Genomic DNA, 13,775 nt, shown 5'->3' with positions numbered 1-13,775 from the left:
GAGCCGGTTTCCCTCTGCGTTCTTCATTGTAGCACATACTACACACATCACTAAAACAAACGTTGAGTTAGAGTTGGAAGCTAAGCCTGAGTGTGCTTCGCTAGGGAATAGTCTCCCCTGAAGTCCAGGAGAACCAGCAGGTGTCCATTGCTGCTCCCAAAGCCACACCCACCACCCATCTCAGCCAAACCATCAGCTCAGGTGGCAACAAGAGGAGAGCTAGCAGTGGTGTTCACGAAGTTTGTGACGTCACTTTTATACTGTTGCCATTAGGTTCCTTTTCAAGACAATTGGTGTCTTTCTTCTCAGCCGATGGCAATCTCTCAAGTGACAGTGGTTTGGAATACATGGGTACCATGCTAGGCATTTCCGTAGGAAGGGGCTGAGGTCAAACACATAATTTTAGACTGCTGCTCCCAATGACTACCTAGCTCTTGAGGTTTCTGCAACACTCAGAGCAGCTCCAGAGGAGAAATGAAAAAGTTCAAACCAGTCACCAGATCCAAAATTAGCTTTTTATTCAGAACGCTGGGGTCAGGGGTGTATTGTTTGTTTTCTGGTACACAACACAGAGGCAAAGCTGTTTCAGAAGTCTCTCCAGTTTAAAAGCTTTTTTTTTCTTTTTTTTCTCTTTATTAATTTTTTTTGTTTGTTTGTTTTGTTTTTTAAAAACACACACTTGCTAGTGCTGCCAGTACCAGGCCACCCCTTTTACTTTTCTTTCCTTTTATTTATTTATTTTTTTTGTGTGTGTATGTGTGTGTAATTTTTTTTGGTACAAATTATGTAAAACATTTGTGCTAAGAACTTTTATCCCTCCCCAAAACAAAACAAACAAAAAGAAAATAAAAAAAATTTAAAAAATTAAAAAATTAAAAATTGAGTATTCTAACTACAGCTCAACGGTTGAATCAAATGTCACTTTGTTTTGTAAATACTTTACCCATAACGAAAGATATTAACATGCAAAAAACCTGAATCCAAAGTCCAAATAATACATACACATGTTCCGAGTTCTCTGCACTCCTCCACAGTCTATGCTGATGAAACATTATGTACACACACCATTTTTACAGCGAGGTGGAAAAAATACAGAAAATAAAAAAAGTGTACATGGATTAAGACCAAAATGTGTCTAACATTCTAGTTTATGAAAAAATTCAATTTTGCTACAAATTGGTGATATGAAAACTCCCTTTATCTGCAACCAGCTGCGTAAGTTTTAAGATTTTAGTGAAAAAAAAAATCTAAAGTCTAAAACTAGAAGTAATGTACATTTTCCTATCTCGCGGTCTCATCCCCCACCCCCCACCCCAAGGTAACAAAATCACTCCATGAGTTAATTTTTTTTAATCTGGTTGTTTCATTCTGTATCTTAACAAAAGCAAATGCATTGTAACAAAAGTGGGTTGAAGCGTATCACATTTAACTTTCTGCTCCCGCCACAAAATATTTTGTCTTTTCCTTATAGTTTCAGAAATCAGTACCATTAAAGCCTTAAACAGAAAACTAATTCCAATCTGAAAAAGGTACAAAAAGGCACATAAAATCCCAGTGCTTCTGTACTGTAAAATTCAAGTGTAGCTGAGCTCGGTGTTTTCCAGACAGTATCGGATCACTGATATTCCCTGGGAGCCCAAACTGGTTCGCAGCCTACGCCAAAGCCTCCAGCAAGCACGGTGCTAGTGGACTACAGAGTTAAAGCCTAGCTTCTGTATGCTTTTTGGGAATATCAGGTGAAACTGTTCATACGTGTCCAAAAGCCAAGTCCGTCCTGCCGTTCAGTCATCACCACCACCATACATGTCGGCCAGCTTCTTGAAGCGGGGTCCCCAGTCATTCAGGTAGTCATAGTCCTGGTCCCCGCCGCTGCTGGAGGAGTTGAGAGAGCTCAAGGAGCCAGCCGTGGAGCCGCTGCCCTCATAGTCGAAGACTAAAAGGGAGTCATATGGTGGAGCCGTGGGGTCATTGTCAGCAGCTTTAAGGCCCTGGGTTGGAAGACGAGAATGAGTTACAAGAGCGTCCCAGATACCTTGAGAGACCTCGACTTGCTCATGGGTTATCATTGGCAAGATCACAGCAATGTCAGCACCGAGAAAAACCGGGGTGATGGAGTGGTAGGGGTGGTGGTGTTCAATGAGGCTTCAAGGTCAGACAATTATCTTTGCAAGGAAACAATCCCAAGGATGGCCGTGGCATAAGATGAGGTTGGTGACCAGTTGGGGAATATGTATGGCAAGTCTTCGGAAGAAGGGGTCATTTGTTTGCAGCTGATAAGACAGCATCTTAAATGACATGTTATTTATATGGAGCCCAGTGGCTAGGATGAGAGAAAATATTCATGGGCATGCAAGTTCAATTTTAACACGGTAATTACTATGAAACCAGCAAAATTATTTAATCTGTGAACATGAAGAGTACTTCCTTGATAGAACATGTAAAGTCTATGGGATAGGAGAAGTTTTTAAAGGGTAATTTAATTTACCAGTAGGTCAGAGTATATGAAACACAGAGTTCCATGTGAGGCCAGGACACTGATAGGGATTTTGACCACAAAGCTGGGCGTGGTGGCGCATGCCTTTAATCCCGGCACTCGGGAGGCAAAGCAGCCTGGTACACAAGTGCCAGGACAGCCAGGGCTACCCAGAGAAACCCTGTCTCAGGGGGAAGAAAAAAAGACGTTCAATACAAACTATGCGTGTAGCAAAGTGTAGCATACATATCAGAACCAAGTGGCCCTTGGTCACCTGCCTATTAACAATGTAGCTTAGCAGGCATGGTTATTCCAGGGAGACAATGACAAATGCCAGAACTGTGTCATCTAGGAAGTCTCAGGAAGTTGAAAAACAAAGACTGTGATGAGCACGAAGACCCTGAATCCACAGAGGAAGTGACAAGGACCTAATTTTGGAAGGCAGAGTGATGACAGGTCAGGTTTGACACTACATAAACAGTCACATTAAATCACCTCCCCTTTTAATGGAGGAACATTGAATATAGAGTTAATTTATATAGTGTGAGCAACGCCCACTTAAAATGAATGATGGGGTAAGTTCTGAGTATGCTGCTTATAGGACAGGAGATTCAAATGGAGGTAACTACATCAATTAAACCAGTCTTAGAAAGAGAAATATGTGCTTTCTGTTAGTTGTGGTTCTTAAATTTCATGCTTTTATACAACATTGTGTGTGTTTACCACACACACACACACACACACACACACACACACACACACACACACACTCACACACACTTATGGAATGAAGTTAGAAGTGAACCCATGTAGGAGAGCAGAGAGGACCAATGGGAAAGGAGAGATTGAAAAAGTAGTGGGTAAGGGGGCAAGGACATAATTTCCCCATGCATAATATATAATTGTATATATAAAACACTACCCTGTATAATGATTGTATATAATGAAAGATTTTTGATATTTTGTCAATAAAAAGTAACTTCTAGCTTTCTCAGGCCAAAGAGGAGCCATGAACTGATACTCGTGTGTGATATAAATACTGGGGAGAGGGAAGAATTTTGTTAATCTAAAATGAAATTATATGTATATGTGTCTTAAGAAGAATAAAGAGCACAAAAATAAGTAGGGGATTAGCATCTATAGTCTTAATTCTTCAAAGCAGGTGTCTTTAAATATTAAGTATCTACAGTTAATTGTTAATTATGTACCACACAGCATTCCAAGAAGAGTCTTAGGTCCTTTGGGAAATTTCTCAATTCCACTCTAGAGCTCCACTGCACAACATAGCAATAACAGTTCTCAAGCAATTACTGTCTTCTTATATCTTTGGATCAGTAGAGGCTGATGGGCATATCATTGTCTCCTTTTATCTAAGATGTGGAAATATGTCATAGACTTTCTTCCTTGAGAGATCCATCTTTTCAACCCATACGCTTATTTCTGAGTACATATTGACTTATATATGTGTGATGGTTGGAGTTCATTGTCAACTTGACAGAACCTAGAATCCACTGGAAGACGATACACTAGTCATGTCTGTATGGAAATTATCTTGATCAAATTAACTGAGGTGGGAAGGAATGCCTACCACGGGTGGCGCCATTCCCTATCAGAGACCTTGGACTGTATAGAGTACCATGCACTTGTTCTTTGCTCCGCTGACTGTGAATGGCATAAGCCAACTACCTGAAGCTTGTGCTCCCTCGTCTTCCCTACAGTGATAAGCTACACCTGCAAACTCCTGAATAAGCCTGCACAAGCCCCTTTTTCCTTGAACTGCTTCTCTCAGGGTATTTTTGCCACAGCAACCAGAAAAGAAAAATAAACTCAAATAATTTTTTTTAATGAGTATGTTCTCTAGTCTATAGATGAGGAATAAGGAAGACTCATGAAAGTTAAGAACCGAGTCAATATGCTGTAGTGTTTCTGTGATTGGATTTGAATCAACATCTCAACATTCACAGTATTCACCTCGAGTCCCCCCACCCCCCAGTATTTACTTATGTGAGACTATAACAAGGTTATTTGAAGAACAAAAGAGATACTGGGTACAAATGTTCAACCGTGTTTGCCACAGAAAAACTCAATGAGCACCAATTAATATTTTAATAGTTTTAAAGTAAAAAATTTTTTTCATTGACATTTGAAGTAAAAGTTAAGGCATGCTATTTTAAGAAATAAAACAGCAGCTGCTAGACTCCCATCAAAAAACAGAGCCAGAGCCTACCAACCCTCCCACTGCCAAGAATTTCTTACCAACAATCCTAACCAAATATAATTAAGCACAACTTTCCCTCATATCATGTTATACTATTTCTCCCCAGAAAGGGCTGTTAAATAAAAATTTTAAAAGACTTCAGTAAACCACTTCAATATGTAAAACAAAAATAATTCTGGATGAGACTTTCCTTATCTTATTTTTAGAATAAGCTACAGTGCCATTCTGCTAAGACTGAGAACCGCAACCTACATGTTCTCAGGATCCCTGTCTCCTTTCTGTGGCAGCTTCGGTCCTGTCCTTAGTAATTCCCAGGGGAGCACACACCCACGATGCCACAAGGGCCTCTCTAGAGTCCCAGTCTGCTTTCCACGCTGCTGTCAGGCTTGGTTGTGGCCAGTGCAGTGTGAGAAGCAGGAAGCTCAGACACTGTAAGGGTTCTCCAATGATGCAGGCTACCCTTTCACTGATCGGCCAGGAGGATGGTCTGTGGCATATGCGGGTTTTACTTTTACGTGGACCTTACAATAAAAACCACATGCAGATAAAAAAAAAAAAAAAAAAAAAAAGAGCCACTGATGGTTTTGGAACTTGTGTAAGAAGTTCAGCCACTGATGATGTAAGCCAGCAATAGGTACCAGATACTCCAGCTCCAGTGGTTGAAAAGAATTCTCCCTCGTTCTTTCTGCTTATTCCATGCTTGAGTCTCTGGGACTCTCACGTACTGGAGAGCTGTAGATTCACCGACTGCCCTTTTGGGGTTTACAGTACAACCTCACTCCTCCCCCTTTTCCTATAAAATCCAGCAACTACAAATATAGTTACTAAATGATTCTTTTAGTTCAACACCATCGAGCTTTGATCTGACTATGAAATAGACCCCAGAAGAAAAATAAAAAGAATTCCTAGTATGAAGGACTTCTTGGAAACATGTACTAAGTGTTGGCTGCAGATGGGTTGCAGATGTTATGCAGCTGGTAAGGAATTTGGCCAGTTTGTGAGAAGCTGTGTGTTTGACTCCCCAGCCCAGCCTTCACTGGTTTGGTTGTGCCCACCTGTAACCATAGCACCCCATAGGCAGAGGTGGTTGGAGGGGATGTTGAAGGTTTTTCGTGGAATGGTTGCACTGCGAGCTCCAGGGGTTCAAGGCCAGTCTGTGATATATAATACCCTATCTTAGAGAGTCAATGACAGGATGGCAGGTCTTCAAGTTCATCTGGATTCTGGGACTGCAAAGTGATGATGACATATGTTTCTGTGCTCAAGCGATGCATTCTGCAAAGCCTCTGACATGTCACAAGACTCCAAAACTCTTCAGCAAATGTCTAAAAGATTTTAACTCAGCAACTCCTTATGACTGTTGTAATGCTGGTGGTAGTCTATCCCCACACCCAGTGTTGAGAATCTTAAAACCATTCTTTTCTTCTTGAGAAATATACATTTCAGCTCCTGAGTTAGTTTCTGACCACCACAGTAGCTTTGGATCTGTATCCATTGCCTTTCCAAGGAATTTAAAGCCATAACATGATTAGTGAGAGATAACTGTGCAATGCGGGGCACGGTAGGCTGTCTCTGGGTTTGTAATTATGAAAAGGTGAAACCACTGGCCTAAAAGAATGCTTGGTAACCTATCTTTCCAGGTGGAGATCGAGACCTCTAAGCCCCTTCCACACGTATGATATTAGTTTGTACTGCAGAAGAGAATGGGATTCTTCAGGACAGAATGAGATTCTTCTGAAATACGGTGCTTACTAAAATGGTCACAGTCAAGTTCCGAAAAACTGTCGAGTCTAGCCATTTGGTCAGGGACTGCAGAATAAACTCAGGGCAGCAGAATCTTCTGGATCCTTTACAGACTCCTTTATTCTTGGCTATGGATACTCTGTCCTTTGGTGTATGAAGCACTGTTACTAAATCTACAAACTAACCATGTGTTTCTCTAGGTTTGGCTCAATTTAGAAATATGCACTTGGTTCCTTGGTTCACCTTTCATAGAGCAGAAGATTTTGAAGCCTAGATAAATTTATCTGGGTGCCTTTATCAATTTTCCGCAGTCTCGGGTCCTCTGCAGAGTGCAAACTGTGGCTACTTCTTGCTGAGCTCGTATTTATAGACTTTGGACTCTGTGCTTTTGGGGTGGGGACTTACTTTGATGGGAACTAAAAGACACACTGCAGAGAGGAACAGAAGAGGGATGGAAGGAGAAAGAGAGCCACTGATCTCCTGTCACCCGTCTGCAGCCTTTGTGCCATAGCTTTGCCTCAGCTCGTCACGTCCTGCCTGCAGCAGAGCAAAGGGATGCCTCACTGCTCATCTCATCTCAGAACTCCAGCTCCTTTCCTGGGATGACTGTTGGTCTCTCACTGATGTGATCGGTCCCTGCAGGCCAAACCTTCACTGTGCTCTTTAAGGCCAGCACATAAAGGAGGTTCACCAGGGGTGGGAAAGGTGGCTCTCAATAGTTGCACAGTCCCCTACTGAAAATAAAAGCAATTGTCTCTATTTAAGAAAGCTAAAATTGATTAAAAGTTTAAGTAAATACTAGAAGAGAGAAGCAGAGAGAGAAGAATTAGATGGTGCACTTTCAAGGTCTGACTGATTTCTAGGTAATCTATAAGACAGAAATCAAAACTGTTTAGACAGACCTTCGGTGACTCTAAACTGTTCACCACACCCGTTTCCACTGCCTCACCCTGCACAGTTACTGAAGTATCTGTTTTTCAAGCTCCAACGTGTTCTGTGCACAGCTTCTATTTGAATATTCATTTCCTTCTGACTGGAATATGACTGTAATGCTCTTCTGCACATCTTATATGATTAATGTACCTTATCTACCCATTTAGCTAATCATTTACCTACTCACCCATCCACTGATTCATTCACTGATGCACCCATCCAGCATCCATCCATCCACCCACCCACCCACCCACCTATCCATCCATCCACCCACCCACCCACCTATATCCATCCACCCATCCATCATCCATCCACCCATCCATCCATCATCCATCCACCCATCCATCCATCCATCCATCCATCCAGCATCCATCCACCCATCCACCTATCCATCCACCCATTCATCCATCCATCCACCCATCCATCCATCTACCCATCCACCCATCCACCCATCCAGCCAGCCACCCATCCATCCATCCAGCATCCACCCATCCATCCATCCAGCATCCATCCATCCATCCATCCACCCATCCATCCATCCATGCATCCAGCATCCATCCATCCACCCACCCACCTATCCATCCATCCATCCAGCATCCATCCACCCATCCAGCATCCATCCATCCAGCATCTGTCATCCATCCATCCACCCACCCACCTCCCATCCACTCCATCCACCCATCCACCCATCCATCCACCCAGCATCCATCCATCCACCCATTATCCATCCATCCATCCAGCATCCATCCATCCATCCACCCACCCACCTATCCATCCATCCACCCATCCACCCATCCATCCAGCATCCATCCATCCACCCATCATCCATCCATCCATCCACCCATCCATCCATCCATCCATCCATCCACCCATCACCCATCCATCCACCCATCCAGCATCCATCCATCCATCACCCATCCACCCATCTACCCATCCATCCATCTATCCATCCATCCATCCATAGCCCACTGAAAATGCTGTGCTTGGGTTTTTCTTCTCTGCCCATGGAAGTCACACCTGTGATTGTTCCTGATCATGTTGTTCGGATCACCTCAGACTATGAATCACCTCAGACTATATGAATCACTTCAGACTATGAGACTCTTGGCTGCTAAGGCTCTTTTGAACTCACATTCTTTTCAGGACAGTATCTGAATTCTATCTTCTCTTCTACAAAGTAACTTTCCCCTAATGCTCTGGACTTAAGAGTTTTTGTTGTTGTTTTGTTAGTTTGTTTGTTTTTCTCCATTTGTCATCTTATGTGCTCTGCTTAGAGGATCTAAATTTAGGGTCTAATGTTAAAATATAGTTGGGACCACGTGGGATGGTGAATGCCTTTAATCCCAGTACTCAGGCGGGAGAGGCAGGCAGATCTCTGTGAGTTCGAGGACAGCCTGGTCTGGATAGCTCCAGTACAGCCAGGACTACATAGAGAGATCCTGCCTCAAAAATCAAACAAAATAAATAAAAATATGACATAAAATATAAGTGGATATAATTGGACCAACTAATTTTACCTCTGCTTCCCTCTTCTGTTATTACACCATTTTACATTATATAGCTAAGCTAACATTACTAACCTCTCCATGGGGAATTTAAGTTGTTTAAGATGTGATTGTTTTTATAAAGAGAGAATTTCATTATTTTATATTAAAGGACCATAGAAAATCGTTTATTCCTAAAAAATAATTTGTCTCCAATAATCATGACTGCGTTTTTGACAACTAAGAGACCACTACATGGCATGTCCTGACCTGATCTTACACACACCGGTCAGCTGTTGCTGCTGCTTTGGTTCTTGAGACAGAGTTTCTCTGTGTAGCCCTGGCTGTCCTGGAACTCACTGTGTAGCCCTGGCTGTCCTGGAACTCACTGTGTAGCCCTGGCTGTCCTGGAACTCACTCACTGTGTAGCCCTGGCTGGCCTGGAACTCACTGTGTAGCCCTGGCTGGCCTGGAACTCACTGTGTAGCCCTGGCTGGCCTGGAACTCACTGTGTAGCCCTGGCTGGCCTTGAAGTCAGAGATCGGCCTGCCTCTGCCTACTGAGTGGTAGGATGAGAGGTATGTATCACCACCAACAAACTATTGGTGCCATTTTATTACATTCTCACTACAATCTTAAAAAAGAAGGTTCTAGTTAATCTGCTATTACAAATAAGATAACTGGAAACCAAGAGACGAAGTTCAAGGATCTTGACCTTGTACAAAGTTTCAGCGCTGGGAGGTAAGCTGGATTTGAACTCAAACAAGCCCCTCAGTGATCTAGGAGCAAAATGAGACATCTCAAAGTAGACAATCAAAGGATAATTAATAAGAGAAAGGGGCAGTTTAAGCTTCAGTAGTCACAAGTAATTATTCTACAAGATCCTTCCGGATGCTTTAAGCAGTATAAACCAGAAGTCTCTTCACAGAAGGCACACGTGGTTGTGATTCCTCTAAGATAGGGACATGCGAGACTATTGCAGTTACTGGAGGTATGCTAATATCTATTAAGGAGCTGAGATGAAATGAATTCATTTCAATTTTCTCACCCAATGAAGGTCACATTTGAAAATGCAAACAGAATTAAATTCTCAATAAGATCCCAAAACAGGCGTCTTGCTCTACACTACCTGCTTGACTAGAAATAAGTTTGCTTATGAGAGTCAAGGCAACATTCATTCATTACTTAAATAAACAAGCTAGAAAATGTGCTCATGAGCTTCCCTATTCCTTATATCTATAAAAGCACTCCAATTATAATCACCGCTGTATTATTCTTCCTTTGGAACATTTGGTCCTCTGCTAAATCAAATAAGACCTGGAGATAAATACATTTGTTTATATTTGCAATGTTTTTACAAAGGGTGCTGGAGTTCTTTCCAGGTGCCTTCAATGTTTCAAAATCCATTTATTTTTGTTTGCCAAGTTAATGAAAGATATTGAAGAAGTCTTAATGGTTACCTGGGATGGAAAAAAATCTGCATGGTGCTTCTGAGAATTTTGTAACTTCCAGGGAGTCCTAATCTTCCTTCTTTTGTCCACAAAACCAACCATCCTATCCCTGGTACTCTGTTGTTGTTGTTGTTGTTGTTATTGTTTTAAGACAGTTTCACCTGCTTGGAGTTGCCTCCTGCCTCTAATTGTAGGAACATTTTGCTGTAATTATTTCGGCCTTTTGAGACAAGGTGTTCTGTAGCCAAGGCTGACCTCAAGCTGATTTGTCTCCTGCCACTGCTGAGTGCTGGGACTATAGATGTGTGCCACCACAGACAGTTTATGTGACACTGGGTTGCTAACCAAGCTACACAAGCTACAGTTGCTTCTCAGGCTCTGTAAGGAACATTTCTAGGCACATTTGTGGCTCCTGTTTGTCTCATTTCTGTATCTTGAGATAATACTCAGTTTCATGCACTTGCTGCTATTTTGAAAATGACTACTAGTGGAACCCTTTCATCCACTTATTCCTTCATTAACTAACGTATCTTGCCCTATACCAAACACTCACCCTGGCAATAATGACTCATTTCCCGGGCCACAGAAGACTTCAGAGGGAGGCTGAATGGACCCATGGGTCTGTTTTATGAAGGGAGGAGAGTCCCAGGTAGGGTTGGGTGACACTGGACAGCAACTATTTCTATCCTGTGTCCCTTTCTGACTTGGCATGGTTTGAGAAAAGAAAAGAGAGTGTGTGGCCATAGGAACACAGTCCAATTACAAGGCAAGGGTAAACGTACAGTTAAAGCCACTGGCAATGCTGAGGATGGATGGACTGATGTCCCCACCACCACACTGATGAGATTTGAAGTGAAAACACATTAAGACATGCAAAGCACTGAGCATCATAGTTCAGCCACACAGAACAAGAAACAGCCCTTGCTCTAGAGAACTCAGATACTCAGGAAAGAGACAAAAATATTACAGTTGCACCCTTGAATGGAAGAGAGAATCTCGCCAATCACTCTCTGATGGCAGATAGACTATTAATGGTCACACGTCAGGCGGCTGGGGAGCACTGTGTCAGGAGAAGCATCACTGGGCCTTTCCAGACATATCCAGGACAGTTTCGTAGACAGGGTATTTGTATTGGATCCTTGGCCAGGGGAGCCAATGGGCAGGCATGTGTAAGATTTTCCTGTTCAAAAGTACCATACTTTGGGGAGATTTCAAACATCCCTTGAAGGCTATAGTTTAAAATAAAGAACATGGGGAAGGAGGGAAGTGGCAAAAGGCTGTGACTAGCCTTGTAACGGTGCTTGATTTTCTTTTCCAAGAGAAGAATATCAGGTGGGATTGACTTCCACAGTGAACTGGCACCACAGGACCATGCAGAAATACCTAACCTTTTGAATTCTACTCATCAAAACTCTTGATTGCAAGAAAATCCAGTTCTTACACCTATAGTTGTAAAATTCACTATACCTTAAAACCCAAGAATCAAGGGGATAACTCAACCACATTTTCTTACAACAATACACAGCAAATCAGAGACAAGCCCATTAGATACTCTTAAAGGAAAGATCTGATGTTGTGCCTAAGTTCCTGAAACTGTCTCTAAGAAAGTCTGTGCGTAAAAAGAACAGGGCAACTCGGGTCATAGAAAGGGAGATACTGACATTTTAAACCCCCATAAGGTCTTATTCTACATCTGCTCCACATTAACCTGCTACCTCCTTAACAGAAGTAAACATGTCTGGAAAGCAGCCTCTTCTCATTTAGGATCAGACAGCATGGGAAATCACAGATACTGACAAATATTCCAACCCTGCTTGAAAACTGTTAAACAAATTATTATTGTTACACTTTCTTTATTGTATGTGGGGTGAGTGTGCTTGTGTGTATGTGTGTGTACACATGCGTGTGAGCACACGATACTGTGTATATGTGGAGGTAAGAGGGCATCAGGTGAGGGTTGGTTCTACCATGTGGATTCCCGGAATCAAACTCAGATCATCTGATTTGGTGGCAAATGCCATTACCACTGAGCCACCTTGCCAGCCCCTATTTCAAAACTTACTGCATATGAAACTTTGGAGCAGATTGGTGGCGTTTATACATTGTTTAACTGCGTTGAGAAACCCTTCAAAATAAGAAGCACATGACCTAGACCACATGCAGTGGTCGCTTCGAACATTTGATGCATAGAAACCAGCGTGTTGATCTTAGAGTGCCCAGCATTTGGGCAAAGGACACAATTCTTGCTATATTTCAGTCAGTATCAATATATATTGTTCGATACATGGACAGTAAAAATCCCGAGAGAGAATTTGAGTAAAAGCCTGGTCAGGATTTACACAGAAGAAACACAAATCATTCTCTGTCAAAACTTTAGCATCAGTTGTGGCTAGGTTCTCAGAATCAATGAAATAATGGAATTACGGAGAATTCTGACAGTGAGATTGTGTCCGCTGCATCCAACAGAGAATTTCCTCCCTCACACAGAGGCTTTTCTACCTCCTCCACAAGGCCGGTATTCTAGTCACACGGTATTTAACTTAGCCACTCTTCTGGCTAACCTCCTTTGATGGAGCTGATGGGTACATAGTGGATTCTCACCAGATGGAGGTTTGAAGAGTGCGGTGTGGAAAAGAGGTAGAGAGAGAGCTTGCATTAGGTTAGTAAGACTAACAAATGAAATCAGGATGCACGGCAGTACTGGTCTATTTGTTACTTGCAGTCTAGAGAAAAAAAAAAAGTCCCTTTCAGAGAGAATGGCAAGAACTGCTAATGTCTGCTGAATGTGTGCAGGATGTGGACAGACAGCTCCCGTTCATGTTAAGCAGAAGAACTCAGGGGCCTCTGTCAATAGCATGCCTCCCCCGCAAGCTTGAGGACCTCAGACCTGTCCTCAGCATCCATGGGAATAAACCTAGGCATGTTGTAGCCCCACCCTAGGGAGGCGGAGATAGGTAGATGGCCTTGGAGCCTCATAGCCAGCCAGGCTGGTCTATATGGTGAGTTCTGGATTCAGTGAGAAATTCTGAATCAAAAAAAAAAAAAAAAAAAAAAATCAAGTTAAATAGTGTCACTCCAGGTTGTGTCCTCTGGTCTCCAAACACACATTAGTGCAGGTTTACCCATACACCTGCACATACATGTACACCTGCACATACATGTACACCTGCACATACATGTATACCTGCACATGCATTTTCTCTGCACATACTTTGTTCTCTGTCACTGAAGCTGTATCTGTTCTCATATAAAGATAAACTCAAACATAATACTTTAATGAACTGTGTTCAATAGCTCTGACCAAAAGTGTAGCTCGAAGAAATCTACCCTTAAGCATGCAAGAAAATGCTCTACAAGGAAGTGAGTCATTTTTTTCCCAATGGTGTAGCCACCTGTTAGTTGCCAATGCTCCTATAAATAGCCCCTCACCCACATTCATGTAATTAACCCTAACTAAACACCTTGGGCCAGCA

The 13,775-nt window shown here is 42.3% G+C and overlaps 1 protein-coding gene across 1 annotated transcript in view; it reads right to left on the bottom strand.

Moving 5' to 3' along the window:
* Positions 1-496: 496 nt before the first annotated feature.
* Positions 497-13,775, bottom strand: part of Cdh2 (cadherin 2) — a 211,572-nt gene continuing 198,293 nt past the window's right edge. Inside the window, exon 16 of the mRNA XM_032885522.1 lies at positions 497-1,988. Within this exon, the coding sequence (XP_032741413.1) occupies positions 1,782-1,988 (207 nt within the window). The 3' untranslated portion in view covers positions 497-1,781. The remainder of the gene's footprint in view (positions 1,989-13,775) is intronic.

This window comes from Rattus rattus, chromosome 15 (assembly GCF_011064425.1).
Source record: "Rattus rattus isolate New Zealand chromosome 15, Rrattus_CSIRO_v1, whole genome shotgun sequence".
NCBI classification, from domain to species: Eukaryota; Metazoa; Chordata; class Mammalia; order Rodentia; family Muridae; genus Rattus; species Rattus rattus.
This window is presented reverse-complemented; position numbering and strand designations above follow the sequence as displayed.